Source organism: Struthio camelus, chromosome 16, assembly GCF_040807025.1.
Source record: "Struthio camelus isolate bStrCam1 chromosome 16, bStrCam1.hap1, whole genome shotgun sequence".
Lineage (NCBI taxonomy): Eukaryota > Metazoa > Chordata > Aves > Struthioniformes > Struthionidae > Struthio > Struthio camelus.
This window is the reverse complement of record NC_090957.1, coordinates 9,058,829-9,082,951: the sequence shown is the minus strand read 5'-3', so window position 1 is coordinate 9,082,951 and position 24,123 is coordinate 9,058,829. Positions and strand designations below refer to the sequence as shown.

The following is a 24,123-nucleotide window of genomic DNA, read 5'->3' as shown; positions in this document are numbered from 1 at the left end:
TAAGGCTGGGCAGGGCCAGGCCTGGGGCCAGGGCCATGTCGGGCAGGGACGAGGCGGGAAGGGCCTAGGCAGGGGGTGGGGCAGTGCTGAGCAGAGGCTGGGCAGAAGCAGGGGCTTGCCAAGGGCAGGGCTTGGCGGGGGGGTCTAGGCAGGCCTGAAGCAGCGCTAGGCAGGGCCTAGGAAGGCAGAGGCAGGCCCGGCCGGGCGGGGTCGGGCAGGGCAGGGGAAGGCACGGGCGGGGCCTGGGCAGGGGCCGGGGCCGGGGCCGGGGGGGGGGCGGGGAGGGCGCGGCGCGGCGCCGGCCTCCGCCGCCAGGGGTCGCCGTGCGCTGAATTCGCGGGGGAAGGGCGCCCTCCCTCCGCGCATGCGCGCTCGGCTCCCTCCCGGCGGGCTCCGGCCCGGCGGGTTCCCGCGCGCCGGCGCAGACGTGCTGGGGTTCGTGGCGCTCGCGGAGCCCGCTGCCCCGCTGAGGTGGCGGCGGCAAGATGGCGGCGGCGGCGCTGCTGGGTGTCTCGGTGCTGCTGGGCGCCCTGCTCCTGCTGCTGGCGGCCGCGCTGCGCCGCGCCTCCCCGCGGGGGCCGCCCGCCGCGCCGCCCGACGGTAAGTGCTGGCAGAGCGAGCGAGCGAGCGGGCGGGCGGGCGGGGGGGGGGGGGCCGGGCCGGGCCGGGCCGGGCCGGGCCGGGCCGGGCCGGGCCGGGCCGGGCCGGGCGGCGCTGACCCTCCGCTCCCCGCAGGCCCCAAGGCGAACGGTGACGCTGCCAAGTCGGCGGGGCCCAGGAAGGTGAAGCTGCCGGCGCGGGTCCGGCGGGACAGGCCGCAGCAGCACAGCTTTACCCATCGGCTCCTGGTCGCCGCCCTCAAGGTACCATGAGCCCCCCGGTACCGACGCGGCGTCCCTCCGGTCCGGCTCGGTGTTGACAGCGCTGCTCTCCACAGGGCCACAGCGGCTCTGTGTCCTGCCTGGACTTCAGCAGCAGCGGCAAGTACCTGGCATCATGTGCCGACGACCGCACGGTCCGCCTTTGGAGCACCCGTGACTTTGCAGAGCGTGAGCATCGCTGCCTGCGTGCCAACGTGGAGCTGGACCATGCCGAACTCGTCCGCTTCAGCCCCGACTCCCGGTAGGGCCAGGCCTCCCCGTGCGTCGACCTTACCCAGCCCAGGGAGCACTCGGGACACTGCTGCACTGGGAGACCCTGTGGACAGAGCCGCCAGGGACACGGGCCAAGCCCTGAGCAGGATCAGTGATGCGTCCCCTGGGCTGCATGGAGGCTACGTCCCTCACGGCGAATCTCACAGGGTCTTGACGGTACCACTTATTCATGGTTTCTTGTAAAAGCAGCTGCCTCCGGAAAGCAGCTGCTACTTTAATGTGGCGCTCAGGGCAAATATCTCTATGACCAGGTTGCTGCCCCCGTGCAAGGTGTCTGCTAAGGTCATTGTCAGCAAGCCCTGCAGATGGGTTGAGCTGCTGAGCTTCTCTAGGTGCCTGGGGAGGGCCTCTCTCAGGCTAGGAAGATCGACTGAAAACCTGCCTTGGCATTTCATGAAATGGCTTAATTTAGAGAGAGAGAGGAAGGGACCTAGTTTCCAGATGCTGAGTACTAACTTCTGTGCTTTTCCGTTCAATACTGCAGTCAAGCTTGGCTCCCTTGTAAAATACTTACAGTTCTTTCTCTGTCACTGTATCCCTTCCCCAAGATGTCACTAAATGACCCATTAGCTTGCATGTTGCAGCTAGCCTAAACTGGTATAGCCTGTATTTAACAGTTCAGAGCGACTGTCTTTCCACTTAGGGCATTCATTGTTTGGTTGTCAAATGGCGAGACTATTCGTGTCTATAAAATGACAAAGAAGGAGGATGGCAACTTCACATTCACTGCAACATCTGAGGACTTCCCAAAGAAGCACAAAGCTCCTGTCATTAACATAGGAATTGCAGAGACAGGTATGGAACGGAGGTAGTTGCTTACTTGCCTAGGCTGTCAAGAGATCTACTTTGATTTCCTTGTAAAATAGCAGCTGCTCTGGGTTGAAAGTGTTGGAGTTTTCAGCATACTCAAGGTCCATTTCTGATTCGGTGTTTGGTTGTGTGTACTCTTTAGCCTTTGTTTACTACCAAGTAAATTGAAAGAAATAATTTTCTGATTGGGTAAGTACAGTAAGTACAGTATTAGCTCTGCAGTATGCACAGTCTCTTAATTTACCTTTCCAGGGGTGCTGCTGCGGAGAGCTCTTCTCTTAGCATGGGGTGCATCACTGTTTTCTGGCCCACCAGTTTAGTTTTAACCAGTCAACATTTTCTCTATGGGGTTCATAGATTCAGGAGCATCTGGTCAGTCTTGAACTTCTGGGATCTCCTAAAATATAGCTTGGGAGCATATGTGTTAGTGGTGAGGGGGCTGATGGATTAGTGCTTCAGGTATCTGGTAAGTGAGTAGATGTGAGCTCTTCTCTGTAACTGAAGAGTACAGAAAATGTTGACTGAGACCTTTGTTCAGCTGTGGAACTGAAAACTTAAACCGTGCAACAAGTAGCCTAAAGGTAAATACGAAGCCCATTGTCCAGACTGAGAGATGGAAAAGGGGGAAGCGTTGCTAGTGGAAACAAACAGGAGTCCAAAAATGCTATCAAAATCAGTAATCATAGATAATAATAGCACAGCTTTTAATCAGCTAGCTGTCTGTAATCCATGACTTAAAAGCAAAAGGAGTCCCTTCAAGTTGTGTTTTAATCATCTGGGGAAGATCCAAGTCTGCTGCATCACTTCTATGGTACCAGCTCAGTACTGAACTCTGGAAATGAGATCTGAAGGGTGCCAGAGAAGAGAAGCACACATGGTCTCTGAGTGCCCGTTTCCCACTGACAACTGCTGAAGCTGAAGGCTTCAAGTGCTAATGTGAAACCAGGAGCTGAATCTTCTGGTATTGCACTTTATGAGCCACTTCCATGCCAGGAGATTGGCATTCCTTGAAGTTTGGTGCTGCTTTTATTTTTTTTCTTGCCTGTTCTGGTACAGAGAGAGATCGCCCTGCTTAGGGACTGGCCCAGGCCTTTGATAAGCCTGTGGCAGTCATGGAGCTCTCCTAACCTTTGCCTTTGTTCCCCAGGAAAGTTTATCATGACAGCTTCCAGTGACACTGCCATCCTGATCTGGAACCTAAAGGGTGAAGTTCTGGCCAGCATTAACACTAATCAGATGAACAATGCCTATGCAGCTGTATCACCCTGTGGGAGGTGAGGACCATGCAGGTGTTCCAGGCCATTCTCACTGAAGAGTGGAAGGCCACAAGAATAAACAGGAGCCTTGCTCCTTCCCAGAGGACATCATCAGCTCAGACCATCTGCAGTTTACTGTTATTTTAATAAAATTTTCTGAGGGTTTCTCATTTTAAATAAGATGCCCCAGCCCCTGAGAGCAACCCCTCCAGGAGTGCTTACTCTCACCTACATAGTCTCACTTGGTGATTGGCTGTTGTTCTTCAGTACTGCTATTCCTGTTAACCTTCTCCTAGAAAGCTGAGGGAGAGGACAGCATTGGCTTCAGATGGCAGAGGCTGGTCAAAGCAAACAGCATATGTGAAGCAAAAACCTTCTAAAAGTTTATGATGAAATTAGAATCCTTATTACCAAGAAAGTATTTATCAGGAAAATTTGTTCTCAGTTCTGTCTCCAACCAGTTGCTGCAGCAAGACTGTGGCCATTGCTCCAAGCTCAGTGAGTTTGGGGGTCTGAGCACTCACCCTTTTTTCTTACGCCTAGAAGCTTTTCATGAGCTCTGGAGTTGCTGCTATGTATGGTCTATGGTGCTATTCTACAGCGTTGCCTTTACCAGCCTGGTTTCAGTAATAAGTGACAGTTGTTTTCCTGTTGACCAAAGCAAATATTTGAATGTAGGTGTTCAGATGTGATCCCTGTCACAGAGTCCTTTCCTTATGCATAAGCTCTGCATGAGCACCCTGGAAGGCTGCCTCTGACCCTTGCCTAGTTCAGGAGGCAGTAGGAGAGAGCTCTGTGTGGCTGCAGTTGCAGGGCTGATCCTGTAGCCTGGTCAAAGTAAGTGCTTTGTTACAAATATCCTGTGTCTCTGCTTGTTCTTTTGCCTAGGTTTGTGGCATCATGTGGCTTTACCCCTGATGTAAAGGTTTGGGAGGTGTGTTTTGGCAAGAGCGGAGACTTTCGGGAGGTGACCAGAGCTTTTGAGCTGAAAGGCCATGCAGCTGGTGTACATTCCTTCTCCTTCTCTAATGACTCTAGGCGGTAAGAATATATTTTTTCACTGACTTAAATACTATGCTTAGCTCACCCTTGGGACAGGTGGGCTGGCCCCTTCCAGTGTAAATGAGCAGCCTGTCTAAACAAGTTGCAGTTTGTGCTCTGTATGGGAACTCTGCTCTGTGCCTGGTCTGGAGCGACAGGAGCCCATGGCAGCAAAACACTGACTGTGCTTCTGCCGTTTCCTTGTTCTGTATTGATTTCCTCCTGGTGAGTGACCATTCTTCCTGGTCTGGAAAAAGGATGAAGACTAAATGTATGCATACGTGTATAAACACATACGCTTCCCAAAAGAGCTCCCTAGCCATAAGCCACGTGCCCCATGGAGTGAATGTGTTTGCAGAAGGGGGGTATCACCTGTATTCCATTCCCTGGCAGGATTCCTGGTTTGCAGATGTGGAAAGGATGTAGGTACTACCCATTTTCCTTGCTGTCACTTCTGCATTCTTTCCTGGCTGTAGGATGGCAACTGTTTCAAAGGATGGGACGTGGAAGTTCTGGGACACAGATGTGGAATATAAGAAGCAGCAGGATCCATACCTGCTTCTGACAGGAAAGTGTGAGGTGACAGAGCCTTGTCGCATTGCCCTGTCCCCTGATGCTCGAGTGGCGGCCATCTCTAGCGGTACCAGTATTGTTGTGTACAACACCCGAAGAGGAGAAGAGGAGGAGCGCTTTGTCGACGTCCACGGACAGTACATCACAGACTTGGCTTTTGACATTAACAGCCGCTACTTGGTGTCATGTGGGGATCGGGCCATCCGAGTGTTTCACAACACTGCCGGTTACCGGGCAGTGGTGGAGGAGATGGAGAGCATGCTGAAAAAAACTGCTAACAAAGCCACTCGAGAGAGACTAGAGCAACAGATCTCAAGTGCCCAGAAAGCGCTGGCCGCAATCTATGGCAAGAAGCACTAGCCCTCTTTCTGCACAGTGGCATACTCTGGTTTTCTGCGGTTGCAGAGAACTGTGCTCTGCATTTTGAGATTTTAATAACACTGAACAACTTATAATAAAAGAGCATACAGACTGCTCACCCAGAGCTTTCCTTGTGTGCTTTCTGAATGGGTAGTGAACAGCTGAATGGCATGTCTCTGCCTTAGGAAGGTGGGAGTTAGCTTGGCATTATCACTAGAGAGGGTGTTCCGTTTCCTTCCACAAAGCCTCATGCTCTCCCCTAGCCGTTTGTTCTTGTGTAGCAATGCTCACTGACAGAGCCTCTGCGGGCCTTTGGCTCTTACAGGGCCGTTGAAGTATTTGGGCTTAAAAGATCTTTTTCTTTTTTTTTTTTTTTTAAATCCAGATTACTGATAGTTACTGTGCAGGGCTGCCAGTATCTGTGAGTGTGATGGAGTGGGTACTGAGTCACAAGACAGCTTCCCTCAGCTTTGCTGCTGGAGAGCAGCATGGGAGGCAGGTTTTACTCCCTTAAAAGCTGCTCAAGTTTGATGCTAAATTGAGGGTGGTTTCTTCATGGAAACTGTAAGGAGTTTAACATCCCTGCATCAGTGCCAGGGTAGGAGACAGGACTTCTCAAAGTTCTGATCTGCTTCTGGAAGCTTGATAAGGTGCACACACACACGCTGGGGCTGCTGCGGCAGTAACAGTGTTTGGAGGTGAGCGAAGGGAAGTTTACAGATATGAGTATCCTCTGCTAAAGGAGGGCGCGCCTCTGCTCCGACACAGGGGCGCTGCCGCAGCATTGCCACCCGAGACCGGGAGGGCTGGGCACGGGCCTGGCCCGCCCCGGGCCCCCCCCCCCCCCCCCCCCCCGACAAGGCCTGCGGGGCCTGGGGGTCGCCGGGTAGACGGAGCCCGGGGTGGGGGCGGTGCCTACCCGAGAGCCGTGCGCGAACGGGCCCGAAGGTTGCACCTGGGCAGCGTCCGGCCTCGCCGTCCCCCAAGAAGAGCTGCGGGACCCCTCCCCCCAGGCGGAACTTGCCCCAGAGCAAAATGGCGGCGGCGGCGTCGCCCCACCTTCGCGCCTCCTCCCCGTACGCCCGGCGGGCGGGGCGACGCGCGCAGGCGCACTACGCCCTTCCGCGCTCCGTTCCCCCCTCCCTTCCCCCGGGCGTAGCGAGCGCGCTGACGTAAAACGCGCAGGGCGTGGGCGGGGCGGGGCGCGCGCATGCGCGGGGACCGGCGGCGGGTGCTGCGGGAGCCGGGGCTGCCGGGGCTGCGGGCGCCATGTCGGGCCGCTCGGTGCGAGCCGAGACCCGCAGCCGCGCCAAGGATGACATCAAAAAAGTGATGGCCGCCATCGAGCGCGTCCGCAAATGGTGAGAGGCGGGGCCGCGGGGGGTGGGGCCTGGCGGTGAACAGCCAATCACCGGGCCACACGGGTTTCGGTGGAGGTGCTCCAGTAGCGAGTACCCAATCAAAATGCTGCATGGGTCAGTGGGCGGGGCTAGTGGGGCCGCAACCAATTAGCTCGTTCGAGGGCTCGGGAGTGTGGGGGGAAGCCGGAAGCGCAGATAATCAGCAGGTGGCAGGGCCAATCACAGGTAGAACTACAGGGTGGGGGACGAGATGTGGCGCTGCTCTGGAGTGGCGTTTCTCTGGGCCAATCAGCACTTCATAGGCGTGGAGGCGGGGCTTGTTACCACGGTGCCTGTCGGTTTGGGCTTCCTGGGCCCCTCTGTGCGTTGCGGGCGGAGCTTCTCTTCGGTTTCCCCCGGCCTCTCTAACGCCTCCCTCGGCTCAGGGAGAAGAAGTGGGTGACGGTGGGCGACACGTCCCTGCGGATATTCAAGTGGGTGCCTGTGGCGGACAGCAAGGAGGTAGGTGCCGTGCGGGGCCCGGTTACCCGGGGGAGGCACCTGGCGGCGTGGTTTAGCCTGGCGGATGGTGGGGTCCCTCCCCAGCGGCCCCCGACTGCGGCTGGGCCGGGCGCGCAGCCCCGGCCCTGTCGTGTGAGGTGAGTGTGCGGCGGGCAGCCCCGCAGCCCAGGCTGAGTGGCCATCCTCACTTGCTTTGTAAACAAAGTCGGGATTGAGAGGTTGGGCAAGCCAGGGCTTCTCTAGCGCAGGCTCAGGTGGCTTCCCCATCCCCCCCCCCCCCCTCTTTCTAGTGCTCACACAGCCTGATAGTGCCTGGCAGGCCTGTGTTTTCTCTTGCGTCTTTAGCGTGTGTGGCGATCAGAGCTTGCAGAAGATCAGGCATCGATGCAGGCTAGTTGATCTGTAAGCCTGAAATCTGCCTTCTCCCACTTTCTCCACTGATTTCCATCCCGTGTCATCTTGCAGCGATGCAAACATGTTCACATGTCTGTACTTCAGCAGGCCATTTCCTCTCCATTGCATATGGCCTTTTGTGCTCTCAAGTGATCCTCTGTTGCTGCCTGCAGACCTCTTTGCCTTGATCCCCATGAAATCTGCTTTTCTTTGATGGTACTGCTAAACAGGTGTCACATGGCCATTTTACCTGTGATTCTGAACCCTTTAAAACTGAATTTTGCTTCCTGGCCTGGTTAGAAGAGTGCCTAAAATGGAGAGGGAGAAAGTCTGCACTGGCACATCCCTCTGGGCTGCTGGGAGAGAGAGGAGCAGTGCCTGGAGGTGACATCTCTATCTCTGGAGCAATTTGTATATCTCCTGCAGCCTCTTGCCAGTGGTGGACTCTCTAGCCTTATGTTTTCTGTTTTTTCTCCTCAAGAAAGAGAAATCCAAATCAAGTAGCAGCACTGCCCGAGAACCCAATGGCTTCCCAGCTGACACATCTGCCAACTCCTCTCTCCTCCTGGAGTTCCAGGGTGAGTCTGACCAATCCCTCTTCACCCTTCCAGCTGGGGAAGGGCACTAAGGTCTTATAGGAGCTGGGATGTTACTGGTTTTATATATGCTATGTGTACTGGGAGAAGCAATGCATCTCTTCACTATGGACATTTTTATGACCCATTTCTGGACTATCCCTGCTGAAGTTGTTAAGAAGCTGAGGCTGTCCCTTCCTGTCAGAAAGGATCATAGTCAGCTGCTTCTGGGATCTTCCGGTGGGAAGCCTAGTGGGGAACTGGAGGAGTGAGGGTTCCCATTCCCCCTTTGCAGTCCCTGCTGGGGAGAGGCTGGGAGCTGTCTGCAGCTGAGCCCCCTGCTTCCAGCAGAGACTTAAATGGACCTAGGAAGAAAGGACGGAGGAACCTTAGTTGCTGCTATGCTAAAGACTTTGTGCGCTGTAGGATGATAAAGAAGAGGTTTGGTAGCTGTTTGCCATGACTACTCAGTACTGTAGGCAGTGATCTGCACATCCTTCATTGCCTGACATGCTGCAGGTCCTAGAATGGGCCGATGTACTCTCCGCTGCCACCATGCCAATGGTGTGCTCTGGCTGGGTTGGTGTGGACGTTCTCAAATGCAAGGTCCTCTCCCCTGTCCTGCTCAGCCTCTTCATTTTCTTTTGTACAGCACACTCTCTCCTCTGTACTGCTGCTTGTGATCCCCAAACACTCCAGCCAGCCACAAGTAGGCCAGATTCTGTGGTGGAGCTGAGCAAGGCATAGGCAGCACATGGACTTGCTGCTGGGGCAGAAAAAAGGGCAGACCATGTGCCTGTCCCCAGTCTACCCACTCAGCTCTGAGGGCAATAGAGGGAGAAAAGGGATTTTGTTGGCATATCCAGTATGGGCAGAAAGAGGTTAGCATTCAATCTCACTAGGGCCAAACTGCAGGACTGTTTTTGCCTGGAAGAGATGCATTCCAGGATTGCCTCCACTTCTGGAGGCAGGTGTTAGGTGTTCCTCCTGGGTTAGATTGCTACCTTGCAAATAGGAATTTTTAGGAATAGACTTTTTTTTTTCCCCCACAAAATCCAGTTGCACAGGCAAGAAGTCTCATGTACTTGAATGCCTGGCTGCCTGTGAGAGGTCACGGGGCCCTTCATGAAGCTGCAGACATGAGATTTGGCAGTGTCCCCTGCAGAGCTTTGTATCACCCCTGTACCTTGTGCTCGTTCTTTCTAAATAGCCCAGGATTGCTCTCTTCTGTCCTGCTCAGACTCTCCCATTCCCCTGAGAGCAGCACCCTCTCCCCTGTGGGCTGAGTGTATATCTAATGGTAGCTGTGTCCCTATGAGAAGCCTCGTATGGGAAATTCCTGCTGTTGCTTAGTGACTGTATGAATCCCCTGTATTCTAAATGCCACCTTCTGAACATGCTCTTCCTTTGTCACAAGGCCCTGGCTCTCACTGCTGCCCTCAGCTGCTTGTGCCCCTGGGTCAAGGTGCTCTTCTTCACTAGGTGCTGTTTCTGCAGATGAGAATAGTAACCAGAGCTCCTTGTCAGACGTCTACCAGCTCAAGGTGGACAGCAGCCCGAACTCCAGCCCCAGTCCCCAGCAGAGCGAGTCCATGAGCCCTGCTCATACGTCTGACTTCCGCACGGATGACTCGCAGCCACCCACACTGGGGCAGGAGGCACTGGAAGGTGGGTGCTGACTTGCATGGGCATGGCTGCAGTGCTGGGAAAGGAGGAGGTGGGTGACCAGGCTGGGGAGCCCAGGGAAGGTCCTACTGGAGCCAGGGCAGAATTGCTCTTGAGTGCTTGTGCGTGTTGCTTGTCTGGAGGCCTCTGTGCCTTTCAGCTTTGCTGAAAGTGGCTAGAGCAGTGGAGGCCTACGTTATCTGGCTGGAGGTCTCCTCTCCTGGATCCTGGGTTGGCTCACTCTCTGGGCTGGGTAACAGTGTGCTCCTGGGTCTGCAGTGTTGTTAACCCTTCTGTTCCCTCCAGAGCCGTCCCTGCCTTCCTCGGAAGTTGCAGATGAGCCTCCTACTCTCACAAAGGAAGAGCCAGTCCCCCTTGAGACTCAGGTAAGGGAAGGAGGTTTGAAACCTTAGCTAGATGCATATGGACCCAGGTTGGTCCTTTCACCCTAGGGCACATTTACTTTCAAACTGACTGATGACTGCAGTACAGCCCCACTGAGTTCTTTCATTGCTGCCCATTGCAGCAGAAACATCAAGATTGATAGACTTGTTCTGCAGTCCCAAACTGCCCTCTACCCTAAAACTCCCACCTTCCTGAGGTTTTCTGTGGTTCAGTTTAGATATTAAGGCACAAAGTAAGTGTGGGAAGAAAAATGTGGAAATGGAGTAAAATAACGACTATAGCTGACGCCAGGGCTGAACTGCTTTCACTCCTGATGCCCTGTGGCTCAGTAACTGCCTGGTTCTTGCTTAAGCTGACCCACAGATAGAAGCCCAGGGTGTCCCCACAAAGTGAGACACAGCGTTGTCTAGCCTCGGCGTTGCTAGTGATCACTGTGGCCTGGGTCTCGTGGGCATGCTGAGCCCCTGGCATAGCCAGTAACCTCTGCCCTCTGGCTGTTGCAGGTAACTGAAGAGGAGGAGGACTCTGGTGCACCGCCTCTGAAGAGATTTTGTGCCGATCAGAACTCTGTGTGCCACACGGCCTCGGAGAGCTAGCCTGCCCATACCTGGGGATAGCGCCTTCGCCAGCCCCTCGCAGAGCCAGCCTGCCCTTCCTTGGGGGACGGGGTGCTTCCCTCCAGCCTGCCTTTTCCCAGGGGACAGGGCATTCCTGCCACCTTGTGAGCTAGCCTGCCCTGCCCTCAGGGAGAGGTGCCTCCCACCAGCCCCTGCAGAGGCAGCCTGCATTTCCCCCAGGTGGATGGTGCTTATGGGCACCTCATGCCACCAATACCTGCAAATTTGCCTCTATTTATTGGGTCCTTCTCTCCCTGCTAGTCTGTACTATAGTGGTGTGGGGGTCTCTGGCGTGTAGTCTGCATGTGCAAGGGGATGAGTCCTCAGGGCTGCTTGCTCTCTGTAGCCCCTAAGGCACTGGCAGATGCTGTTTGCCTGCTTCTGGATCCCCTGCCCGCCCTCCCCATGTGCTGGGAATGGAAGAGCCTTGTTCCACCTGCACTAAGTGATTTGTCTGCTCCCTTGTGACCATATCCTGGAGCTTTTCTGCAGTGAGTGAGATGTGAGAGAAGATGGGAGGGGTGAGAGCACTCTGGGGATAGAGACAAAGGCCTTCCGTGCCACTGGGCAGAGATCCCAAGCTGGGACGCTGTGCAATAAGCTGCTAGTTTAAGCCATTAGTATTGGAAGACGCAGGAGCACTACCACTGTGGAGGGCAGGTACTGTATGCATCAGGTCACAGCCTGCCTCTGCTCTGCAGCCGGGCACTCACAAAGCCTCCCAACCACCCTCTGAAGATGGCATCACTGAGGGGCCTGTGGCCGGAGGGCAGCTCAGCTGGTGGAGGAGCCTGCCTGGCCAGTCGGGTTGCGTGTGTGCCCTGCTCCCCTTCCAGCTGCCCCTGGTGCCGAGTGCCGCAGGACAGGCTGGCAGAGCAGAGGGAGCTGCTCTCCTGAGCCCTGGGGGGGGAGCTCCTGCCACCCGTCTAGGTACACCTCTGACCTCTGGGAAGGGGAAGGATGCAGTAGGGTGTAGGGTCCCCCTGCCCAGGAAGCCCTCCTGCCCTGGGGCTCCTCACCTGTCCCCCAGCACGGTATGGGGACCTAGTCCCCAGTGCCCCCACGCTCCCTGCCATGAGCACCTCGGCCCCGCAGCACCCACCGCCCCGCGCCCTGGGGAGCCGCTCCTGGGGCTCTGCCCTGGCCACCCCTCCTGGCCCTCCCCCCGCCGCCATCTGCATGTCCCACCGAGTCTGTGATCGAGCCTGGTGAAGTCGAAGGCGCCGGCTGTGCGCAGAAGTGGAGAGATATTTTAGCACTGAATAGAATATTTTTAAAATTAAACTATTTGAAATACAGCGCACGGTGTCTCGGGGAGGTGGGGGGGGGGGGGGCGGGAGCGGCTCCCTCATGTCCGCGCCTGCTCGGGGCCGGGCCGCCGCCGCCGCCGCCGCCGGGAGCTTTCGTAGCGCGGGCGGGCGCGGAGAAAGGGCGACCGGGGCAGCGCCAGGCCGGCGCCGCTGCCCCCGCTCCCGGCCGTCGGTCCGGCCGTGCCGCTGCTTCCCCCGCGCCCCGGCAGCCCGGGCCGCTCCCGGGTCCCCGCCCCCTCCACCGCCGCTCGGGCCGGGCAGTTCCCGGAGCCGCCGCCCCGTCCGCCTGAGGCCGCTGTCCACCCCGGTCGGGCCGTGCCCGGGCCTTTCCCACCCCCGCATCAGGCTGTGTCGTGCCTGGTGGCCTCACCCTGTCAGCCCTCCCCCGCTGAGCCCATGTCCGGGCCTTCCTTTCCCCCTGCCGAGGTGAGGCCATGCCGTGCCCGCTGTCCCCTGCCCGGGCAGGCTGTGCCCGGCCTTCCCGGTGCCCCACCACCACCACCGGTCAGGCTGTACAATGCTCGCTGCCCCCTCGCTCAGGTCGTGCCGTGACCCCCCCGCCAGGCTGTGCCAGTGCTGGATGCTCCCCCGCAGCCCCCCCGCCCCCCCCCCATCAGAGCAGGGTGCCCAGCCCTGGCAGCGTCCAGGCAGCCTGAGTGGGACATGTGGCAGCGGGTGCCAGCCTGACCTGCAGCCCTCCCCAGGTGGGGACACCAAGGGACTGCCCTCCTTCAGCAGCAGCTGCTGGGTGACCCGCAGAGGGGCCCCCTTCCAGCCCACTGCACCTGGGGGCCTGTCACTGGGCACCCATGCCTGGCATCACCTGCCACCCTGCAGCACTGAGCGCCCATGTGTCCCCCAGCTTCAGCCCCACCCAGCCACCCCGGACCTGCTTCTGGCACCCTGCAGGTGTGGGTGTCCCCAGGGTCTCCCTGGGGCTGGTTGCCAGAGGGGAAAGCCAAAGAGCGCTGTCACGTGAAACTAAGGCCTGCAAACTCAGAGTGAGTCTGAGCTGCCAACCAGCACACAACTATTCCCCCTCTCTCCCTGAGTTTAATTTCTGGCAGTTGACTTACTGAGTTAACTCGGCACGGGATTAGAAGAGCGCCAGACCACTGCAAGGAGGGAGCAGACCCAGAAGCAGCAGCTGGCCCCCATATCAGCCAGGCTGCATTATGTAACCTCACCCTAAAATTAGCTTGGGCAAATGTGGGCTTGCTTGGGTGTAGGTCCCTGGGCGCCTGTTCAAAGTGCGGCATCTCTCAATGAGGTGTCTCCTCCACTTTTTGGTTTGCTAGCTCTCGGGGACACAGCATTTTGGTTTTGTAAGTGAGCTAGTTCTTGGAATAAGCTTGGGAATTGCTGTCCAGCATCATTTTGAGCTGTGTAGCTCAGCGATAACACTTGTCCTGTCAAAATATTGTTCTAAGGTCGCTAAACTGTACTGTCCTTCTGTCTGCAAGGGATTGGTTTGAAAAGCATCAAACTGGTGGAGGCTCACAGTGTAAAGGACTCACCATAGGGCTTGTCAGCTTCTGCATTTCCAGCTTTGGTATGTACGGAAAGTGCGGGGCGAGTTAATGACTGCTGTGTTTCTAGGGGGAGGTTGCTGGTGCAGCCTGCACGCCTCCTCCTGCATATATTGCTGGTGTTTTTCAAGCTGCCTGGTTATCTAAAATCTGCTGTTAAACTGGACGGTCTCCTGCATGTCCACCACAATGCTTTCAAAGTCTTCCGGTAACACCTGTGGAATTGATATTGAAATGGTGATATAAAGAGGAAATTCAAGTTTGCTCTATAGTTAACAGTTGTGATGTACAAAATTTTCAATAGCAGAAACTGCTCCCACATATGCTTGCATAGGATAGTCCTTTTTTCATAGCTGAGATAGTTAAGATATGTTTTGTATATAGTTTTAAGATAATGAATAGAAATGGATCATGCATACACTGGAGTAGTTAACGCAGGACCAGCGACCAGCTAGATTGTAGTAATTCATCAAGACAACAGTTCAGAGAGCTCACCTGATCCAGCTGAAGATGCTGTTGCAAGGATGCTTGCAATGAAGACTTCCTTCTCTATCCATACTGTGACTGGCTGTCACGTTCAAGAGATTTGATTCCCCATGTGAGCATTATCCCATGCAAAAGATCCCAATAAATTATTTTAATTAACATTATGTCCATGGGTGTCTTTGCAACGGTTTGTCTTGGATTTGTTTGTGTATTGCAAATAATTATTCTTATTTTCCAATTATTAAATTTAGTGTGTGAGCCTAAACCGAAGATGCATTGTTTCTTTTGTTACATTGCCTTGTATAATCATTAAGTGTTCTTCAAAACTTGTCGTTTCAGGATCAGGATGGCCAGAAAAGAAGGCCAGCTGCTGGTTAATTTGAAAACAAACTACCCTGATGTGGTTGTAGATATTGGGAAAATAATTCTTGGAGAGGTATCCAGAAAGAAGATCTCTGACAATCAGAAAAGGAAACGAAGTGAGCTCGTTAAAACAGTGTGCTCATTGCTGAATTCAGAAGGAGTAGTAATGAGGATCGAGACTGAAAATAAGAATTACTATTTTCGGGAACGTGGCATTGGCCCAGACATAGAGCAGTCCTTCAGGGTGTTTATTGACTCTGCAGAGACTTTACATGGATGCAGCAGCAGAATCCCTTTCTGCTTTTTGTGAAAAACTTGAAGCTGTGGAGATCCAGAGCAGAAAAGTGAATCCACAAAGCCACATTATCTGTAGCTTGAGCTCTGGTTTGTCATGTAGATCTTTCACTTCAGTTCTCCCTGTTGCTCCACGTGCAGCTGTTGGATTGCTCAGAAAGAAGGAAACCCATGCCAAGAGCTCTGAAGAGAATGGGCCAAGTCCTAAGAAAGCCTGGTTGAATTTTGATGGGGGAGCAAAGGAGACCCCTCTGAACACTCAGGAGTGCCACATCCAAGTTGCCACTGCCAGGTTTTTAAGAAGAGAGAAACTGATGCCTGGAGAGGTCTTGGATTTCACAGAGACAACCCATGTTGAGTTTAAGAACTTCTCAACAAGGAATGTCTTGAAACACATTAGAGAAATCCTTCCAAATTATGTCTCTGCCTTTGCAAGCACTCAGGGCAGTTATTTAGTTTTTGGAGTGGGTGACAGCAGTGAAGTTGTTGGAAGCCACAGTGAAGTAGAAAAAGAAGCTTTAGGAAAAACAATAGCTGATGCCAGAGGCTCATTGCCTGTCTATCACTTCTGTAGGTCTCAGACTAAGGTACAGTTTAAGTCTAACATCCTGAATGTTTACAACAAAAAGGAACGCTCGCAGGGCTATGTATGCGCTCTGAAAGGTGAATCATTTTGCTGGGCTGTTTTCCACAATATCCCTGACTCCTGGATTGTGAAGGGTAACGCCGTTGGCAGACTAAGAATGTCAGAGAATGGACAGCGCTCATGACAGCTGCAGATCCAGTAAAATTAGGGGGAAGTTGTCATTTACTTTAGTATCAGCTTCATTTTTGCCCTAGTTTGTAAGCTTTCAAGAGCAAAGACCAACCTTTTGTTCTATGCTTTTGCCGCACCTAGAGGATTCTGGCCCATGGCACAGTCACAGTACAACAGTAATAATTTGGCAGTACCACTCTGGGCACTGTTGGTGACTGTACAGTTACTGACCTCCAACATCAAACCATTATTGGAAGCAGAACCGTTTGAACTGTTTCAGCAGGACTTTTTGAAGCACTCCCAACTGTTGGAAGTCTTCCTAGGGTTCAGATCCCATGTGCTCCCTAAACAAAGTGGCCAGATTCAAAATTGCCCATGAGCTTCCATTACTCTTAATGGGAATTGCAGAAGACTTTTGAAGCTGGCTGTATCTGTTAAGATGCTTAGGAGGATGCTTAGTGGAAATCTGGCCACTTTAGGTGCCTAAAAGGAGTCTGTTTTAAAAAAATGTCCTTACTGGTGCTGCTCCCCAGAGAGTGAAATCCCCAGAGGCTGTTGTGCTAGTGGGGATTAATCTCCCCTCTGTCCTGGTTTGGCCTGCGTGGATGCAACATCTGGCCACAAAGTGTTTGGTGCCAACATTAAGATAAAACGATCATTTTAGCTGTAATGATGGTGTCAAACTGACTTGCAACTTTTCTTTTCCTTCCTCATATCTAGTACTAACAAAATCTGGAACGAAGTCAGCAACACCAGTTGTGGCTACTAGTGCCTTTCCAATCAGGTTTTCAGGGATCAGCTTGAGGTTAAGAAAACTGCCTTTCAGTCTACAGACCAACAAGCACAATGGTCTGTAGGCAGCAGGCAAAAGGCTCCTCCTTACTGAGGCTCTCATGCATTTCAGGTGTCAGTCGAAATGTCACTTTGCACACCTGGTGTTGGCTTCATGGCTGTTAAAAGCTATGTTTTGAAGGATCAGGGGTTTAAGGCTTAGCTTGTTTTAGAGCATGTTGCCCCACTTCACTGTGAAATCCTGCCCCTTCAAAAGCTGTGTCCTGCATTGGGTTCCATCACCCCATGACAAGACCTGTATCGCAGGTCCTAGGGAGGTTATTCTGTTGTTTCATAGACCAGGGATTTGAAAAAGAGGTTTTCAGTCTTAAGCTGAAACTAGCTCTCCTTTCCTACCGATTCCCTGTAACACAAATCTCCCACAAGTGTGTGCTCATGGTAGTGACAGCATGAAGAAGGAATGTATTAGGCAAATGGCACCTGCTGTCCAAAGAGGCCAAGCAAGGCAGCTCTGGCATGTTACGGACTCTCTCCTGTGCCTGTGGCCTGTGTTTAGTGCTGGGATGTCCAGTCTCATCAGTCAGTTGTTTTCTGTTGGTGATGATCAGAGCTGAAGGGAAGGAGGCTGAAAGGACAATAAAGTCACAGAAAACAGAGAAGGTGATGTTGACAGGAGGGCAGCAAAGCAGGGAAAGCATTTGGAGATGTGTGTCTTCTGCAGAGACTCAAGTGGTACACACAGGTTATTCCTTTTAGATGCTGTACACTCTTCAGCTGTCTCTTGCCTGTGCGCTGGTCTCAACAACCTCATCCGAGGTGTGGTTTAAATCTTGGCTTTGAATCATAAAACCATCTATGCTTTGAGCCCTATTCTGCCTGCAGAAAATCAAGATCATGCTGGTTTGACCCAATACTGTCGTTCTTAACTGTGTACCCCGCATTTTCTTGAGCAGGATTGAGAAGGAAGGTTTTAAATTAATCATTTCAGGTGCTCTTTAGTGTTGGGTTTTGGAAGTTCATATGGAAGGATTTTGATCGGCATAACAAATTTTTTTTTCCCCCAAGACATTTCAAATCTGGCTGATAAATTTCAGAATCAGCTGAGCTTGGCTCTTATCAAGCCAATTTACTCAAAAGCTGGTCTCCAGTGTACGGGTGAGCTCCAAAACTGCCTCTATCCAGGCACACCATTTATTCTGGACATTTTTTGGACTTTAACATGGTATTTGACAGTGCTTCTAGGAAGTTAACATGACATAAAAGATAAGATTTTAGGCATACAACTGGTAGAGTATTTAAAAGATGCAACTGCTCCAGTAGTGTTGATTTGCTTGATTTTTCAGGTGTTTTGAATTCTCCTTCCCCATTTTTGCCACTAGGTGTAATCCTTAGCACACGCACAAAACTGATGAGACTATACCCCATGTCCTGGGGGCTTAGGCACCAGCTGCCACCTGCTGTGCTCAAAAATCTTATGGGCCAAAGGAAAACATATAAGTATAGCCAATAGTTCATTTGTAGTATATTTGAAATCTTAATAGTCTAATCAAAGGTTTGTTATTAGCCCAGATCTAATTATTACAGAAAAAGAAAGAAAAATTAAAAAAATGAATACTACTAGGTGGAAAAATTCTTAATAATTAAAACTGTTACCCACACGTTTCCTAGTATCTATCCCTTTTCTTGGTCTTATTCTCAGCCTTCCACCGCCCCTCGGGGTCCGAATGTTGCCGGCTTCACTTTGGCGTGGAGGGACGTTACAGTGAGTCATCAGCATCCCGGGTCCTCTGTGGGGAGGAGTATGTTGCTGATGGTGACGGTTTCTTCCTCATGCCACGACTGACCTGAGGTCATTTGCCTCATGTTGGCTAATACACTTTTATGCCGCGCTGTTTCTTCACTGGCTGCAAGTTCACCATTACATCTGAATTTACTATTCAGGGTATGTTTCACAAGCTAGATTCTTGTTGTTTGTTCTGTTATGCCTTGGACCAGTTTTGTCCACCTCCATGTCTGCATTTCTTTCACTGAGCATTCAAGAGCTGTTTCTAGCCTCGGTATCACCAATGCCAGCCTGTACCCCATCTCTTATCATCTTATATCTGAAAGCCTCAACACCACATCCTGTGATGTTCCCATTTTTCGGGACCTCTGTTATCATACCAGGCCTGTATTCTCAACTCTACATCATTATGTTAGAGGCAGAAGATCACACTCTGTACAGAGTAACTACTTATTGCTACTATTATACAAAACTATGGTTGTGCCATACACAAATAAGCAAAGCAAACCAAATTAGCTACAACCACCTGCTTATTAGGAAAATGACTGTTGTAAAAAAAGTTAAAAAAAAACTCCAGACAGGCCAAGGAAAACTCAGACAAAGCAAGTCTGATGAGCCTCAGTCCTGAGGCCTTGCAAACTCAAGACAAATACTGTGTCTTGGTACTAGCAATGGCAATACTATAGTACTGGGCTACAGGGCTACACACTAAATACCTGGGTGTCCGAAGTCTAACCGTCTTAGACGCTCATTTCAGCCAATATGTTAATTCTACCACATTGCACATTGAGGGGGGAAAGTAAAGCTCACCCCTTACAGTACAGGTGTGGAGAATCTTGCCTCTTTAATTTTTTTAGGTGAACAGAGATGTATAAACACCTTGCTTTATTTCAGAAAATCTTGAGCTATAGAAGCAGCTATGGTTGCTGAGCAACAGATATTCCCACATCATTCATACCAAGCCCTTTAAACATGAGAAAATAAAAATAACCAAGGACACCATAAATCTCACACTGCTCACACAGAACTGGCCTATGGCTTTTAGGTCAAGCTCTGAGTAAAGTGCATAGGATAGACACAGAACTTCAAGTCTACAGTCCAGTACCAAAACCATCCCTATCGGTAACGCACAGAAACTTTCTCATTAAATATATTCCACTGGATTTTCTTCCAAATACAGTCCAAATTCTGACCTATAGATATATCTATTAATTGCTAATTTTGCTAATTAATTTTGTAATTTTGCTATCTTTTCACACTTGTTTTCTTTCCGTGATTACTCTCAGATGGTTAATTTGCTAATCAGTTAATACTGTTTTAGTACATAATATATATTTTCTGTTGCTTGATCACAAAATCACAGAATGGTTGAGTTTGGAAGGGACCTCTGGAGATCATCTAGTCCAACTTCCCTGCTCAAGCAGGGTTACCTAGAGCATATTACCCAGGATTGTGTCCAGATGGCTTTTGAACATCTCCAGGGAAGGAAACTCCACAACCTCTCTGGACAACCTGTTCCAGTGCTCAGATGCTAATGTGTTTTTTAAGTGGAAAACTGTATGACAGTCAGCATAAATGCATGTCTGCTTTTGAGATTTATCTGTGCCTTGTGAACGTGCATAGCTACAATTTTAACCTACAAATGTTGGGGAGGATTCATGTTATTCATTTTTAAAATTACCATTATTCATTGTTTCAGAAAAGCACTAAGGTTAGCGTTATGATGAGAGGTATATACTTGTATTCCTCTATATTTAATAGGAATGTGTGTCTATACAGCAAGAATGAAGAGACTAGTGAGGCTTCTAGATGCCTTTTCCCTCACTGTGTGCACTGAGTTTGAGTCGTCAGGAGTGTAGGGGATGCTGTAACAGGGCTGCCCTGTTCGGTTCAGCCGCCTGCCTCTCACAATGGCAACACCATATCCTTACCAGGAATACCTAGGTAATGAGGAGGCAGATACAAAGGATGCAGACCCTTCCAAACAGACTTCTTCCTTAATCCATGTAGAAGTCAGTCATGCCTGAAGCAGGGAGCTGATACCTCTTTTACTCATATAAAAAAATCCTTACAGACTTAATACCAGGTATCTGGGTTATCCATAAGAATGCTGAGTTTTTTACTTACACTAAATCATTTACTTTGATGATCTTATGATACAATATGCTCCTTAGGCAACCGGTGTGCTGAGTAACTTGTTTGCTATGTCTCTTATTTTTCTAATCTTTGATTTCTTTTTTCTGGTGGATTCTAATGTAATCAAACGGAAGCCAGAAACCATCTGCACTGAACTGTTCTCAGAGTATCCTGGATTACAGGATTTAATGAAAAAGCAAATCCTTCCATTTAATGAGAGGGTACTGATATTTTCAAGAAACTGGGCTGTTGACATTGGATTGCTGGAAAACCAGGACGTTGTGTGCAATATTCTCTTAGTAGCTAAAGATGCATATCCAGTACTGCGTGCTGTATTCAGAGATACCTCTTTGGCTGAGTCTGAATGCTCAAGAGAAACTGCTTATGCATCAAAGCAGAAGCTAGTCAGTGATGAGGGATAGACTTCAAAAGTGTGTGTGATTCCCCAAATGCTGCATCTGAACTGCCCCACCAACCAGATGAAAGTTCCAGGGGATGGCACCCCCCAGCAAGAAAACCAAGAAAACCCAGGTCATTACTCCAACCTGTACCTAGAGAATTGCGTCCTCCCTTCAACGGACATCTCTTCCTTCCTGTATGCACTTGTAATAGTTGTGATGAGGTTTAGATCCTATTTAAGAGACTGTCTTGGCTCACTCTCACTCTCAAACAGTTTGAGATGCTTTCCAAGATCCTGCACAAAGTCAAGAAGCAATTTGTCTTTGATCTTCCTGGAACAAGCAAAACAATTGTGGCTTTGAAGATCATGGAGCAAATGAGAAACATCTTCCACTGTGAAAATCAGTCTCTGAAGAAGTTTGTAGGGTAAGAAGTGATCTGGTCACTTGGATTAAATTGGTGTTACCTGAGTAATATCAAATCAAAATAACTTCAGAATAACCCTCCTCTTACTAATTCTCAAGAGAATTAAGAGCAACTCCAAGGAAACCAATAGACCACCTCCACTGCAGCTCTGTCTTGTGGCTCTAAATCATTGTAATCATTCACTTCCTTGGAGAGGCAGGGTCACAAGTCACTGACTCAAAACATTCATAGACTTAGAAGAAATTTGGTTCACTTGTTTTTATCTTGGTCTGATTTTTAAATCTCAGTCAGATTTTGAAGTAGCTAGATTCAGTTAATTGTAAACTGTCTAAGCAGGGAGTTTCAAGGAAGCATGTGGAAATGTGTATATTTCCCCTTTTTTCTTGCATTCCATTCTCTGCACATAAAGAATAAGTTCTGCTGATTTGGCATCCATTTGCCGAATAGATATCTTTGGCTGACACAAACACACAATAATCATTTTGAGAAAAGGTGTGGATATTAAAAAGAGAAGGAATGGGAATGAAAACCAGAATGAACTGAGCTTTGGCCCAGATACAGCATTCGCTAACTGCAGTGAGACTCACACATTCAGTGAATGCTGGATTGTGTTAGACTTTAAATGACTAAGGTCTTAGTTTAACACTCTTGATTGTCAAGCCTGGTGCTGACACCAAAAATGACCACCTGCCTTCCTCAACATTGTCCGTGCTGGGGTTGATGCAAGCTTTTTTGCAGCTGTGCCATGAAGTAGACCTTGGACTTGTGCCATCTAGATAAGCATAACAGGAACGAATGCCTTTTTGGTAGAGGATTTCAGCCAGAACATTTCTCCAGTCCTGTTCTCACTGTGTTTCCACTTGTGTCAGCACAGAGAGGTCAGCAAGCCACCATGGGTGGACTAGACACTTTGCATCAGGAAACCACAGCCTATTTCAGACATTACAATACCCAAGCAATAATCCCTGGCCTGAGCAGAGCAGATCACCTGGCACAAGTGCTTACTGTCCCCACTCACTCTGGGAAGAAAAGGGAACTCTTCGTTCCTGCTGGAGCTCAGGCGCTGCACAGCCATGACCACAAGGTTCATGAACCTAGGAGAGCGGGACTGAGGGACATACCTGGGGGGGGCCTTGCCATGAGGCCCCCATATAGGAAGGGTGGGCCTGAGTTTTGACTCCTGCTCCTAGGGCAGAGCCAAAGCCATTTGGCCAGGGGCTGGGCAGGCTGTGTAGCAATGCTTGCACACAGCCAATCCATTGGAAATAAATATTTCCATCTTGCAAATGATGTAGCACCCTGGAGCTGAGATAGGAAGTTTTGCTTTTTTAGATAGTAAACAGCAATAGCCCTCCAACCAACAACATGCTAAGAAACAGAGAAATAGTCAATACAGATTTGTCTGATCACTTCTTTTTATTTATCCATACTTTTTTTTTTTTCCCCAGAAATGAGACTTGCCCGTCTGTGACACATGTTGCCTTCTTAAATGGGGACTTCCCATTGTGGTTGATGAAGCATAGAATTTTCATCCAGAAGAAAACTGGTACCAATGTGCCCAGGAGCTAATGCAGAAAAACAGTCAAGATGAACCGAACATTTTCTGCATCTTCCTGGATTTCTTCCCATCCGCTCATCCATATGGTTGCGGTCTTCCATTTTCAGAACTATATCGTCAGGAATGGCTGACCAAAGGAGTCTGTAACGCCCAACAAATATATGATGCCATGTTTCCTGTAATGGAGAAAATTCTCCAAGAATGTAAATACTTATGCCATATGGGACACTGGAAATGTTGTTTAAACAGGCTGGAAGTGCCCATTCATTGCCAGGTGGCTACAGAATAAAGAAAAATATGGAAACATTTGAAACGGCAGAGTATGTGACCAGGATGCGCCATCAGTTATATCAAGCATGGCTATTCCTTCAAAGATACTGCAATCCTGTGCAGTACACAGAAGGCAGCAGAGGAGTTTTATCGGATCCTGGAACCTGCACTAAAAAGATAAGTAAGGAAATACAGGGTAAGGTTGGTCTTTGGGACAGCAGAGAATGTTTTAGGAAACATTATCATTCCTGACAGCATCCAACGTTTCTCAGGCCTAGAAAGCAGCGTTGTGTTTGGCATCCACCCCCATGCCTGCACAAAGGGAGATTTCTCTCAATCTTTTACTGTGGATAGCATCCAGAGCCAACGCCAAACTCTGTTTGCTGCTTCACAAAGAAAAGATGTTCCTAGAAGACATCTTTAGATGATGGCTTACTCTTCTGTGAGTCTGCAGACACTAGATTGCTTCACTCATTTTTTGTTCAGTGACATTACAGGGCAGCATTAAGATTGTCTGATGTTTTTTTCATTCTGTAGTTTATGCCAAAAAATTATGCAGTTCCATCTATACATTTGGTCATGTACAGGCCTGCAATATTTCATAAAGTTGATTTTAATGGAAGGACATCTCACCTGGGGAGGACAAATTGCTGAAAATGGCAATTACAGAAAGAAGTAAATGATTGCAAACAACTTGGACAAATTATAGAACAGTTTGGAGACTTGTTCTTTCAATTCCCCTGCTTTTTTAAACTGATTGCATGATTCTGACCTGTTTCAGCACAACAGAGTGGAAATACTGGCTGGAAACACATCGGGGCCCTCTGTGATTGGATCCCAGCTGGTGCAGATGCAAATGGTCAAAATCCTGCTTTTTTCTAGGAGGGAAGATGTTGGTGAATTTTTAGCCACATCTTCCCTTTTCTCATCCAAAAAGATATAGCCACTGCCTGCTTTTGGGACTGTCGTCACCTCCTCTGGGACTGGGGCTGTAGTTTTGTGGCTACACTGAATCACCTTAAATGCAGATTTCTGCCAACAGAGGCAGTTCTGTCCTCAACAGCACAGTCCCAACGCTCTCATAAGCAGGGTCTGGTGTGTAATGGTGCGGTAAGTTGGGAACTCATTTTTTTTTTAGAAAATTAGTCTTTAGCCAAATCACTTCTACCTCATCGTGCAGCTGGCCAAGTGCTAGAGGTGGCAGGAATATGCTCCTTGGAGAAGGAGGCAGCACTTCTCCTTCACCTTGCTTCCTTTTGGCAGCCGCTCACCTGTGTACCCACTCAAGCTGTTTAGAAACTGCAGCAAG

General features: G+C 50.4%; 2 protein-coding genes and 1 pseudogene across 3 annotated transcripts; all 3 read left to right on the top strand.

Moving 5' to 3' along the window:
• The first annotated feature begins 336 nt into the window (after nt 1-336).
• Nucleotides 337-5,312, top strand: TBL2 (transducin beta like 2). The gene is made up of 7 exons (XM_068909369.1): nt 337-600; nt 736-863; nt 938-1,122; nt 1,798-1,949; nt 3,112-3,238; nt 4,109-4,261; nt 4,738-5,312. The coding sequence occupies exons 1-7, from the start codon at nt 486-488 to the stop codon at nt 5,192-5,194; spliced, it is 1,317 nt and encodes a 438-aa protein (XP_068765470.1). The 5' UTR covers nt 337-485; the 3' UTR covers nt 5,195-5,312.
• Nucleotides 5,313-6,390: 1,078 nt separating this feature from the next.
• BCL7B (BAF chromatin remodeling complex subunit BCL7B) lies at nt 6,391-12,009 on the top strand. 2 transcript variants are annotated; one of them, XM_068910009.1, is made up of 6 exons: nt 6,391-6,555; nt 6,981-7,056; nt 7,931-8,027; nt 9,507-9,692; nt 9,996-10,075; nt 10,598-12,009. In XM_068910009.1, the coding sequence occupies exons 1-6, from the start codon at nt 6,464-6,466 to the stop codon at nt 10,688-10,690; spliced, it is 624 nt and encodes a 207-aa protein (XP_068766110.1). In that variant the 5' UTR covers nt 6,391-6,463; the 3' UTR covers nt 10,691-12,009. The 2 variants fall into 2 exon arrangements, with proteins under 2 accessions (XP_068766110.1, XP_068766111.1); XM_068910010.1 differs by having other exon boundaries at nt 6,392-6,555; nt 9,522-9,692.
• A 2,373-nt stretch (nt 12,010-14,382) lies between these two features.
• Nucleotides 14,383-23,242, top strand: LOC104147495 (schlafen family member 13-like; annotated as a pseudogene).
• The last annotated feature ends 881 nt before the right edge of the window (nt 23,243-24,123 follow it).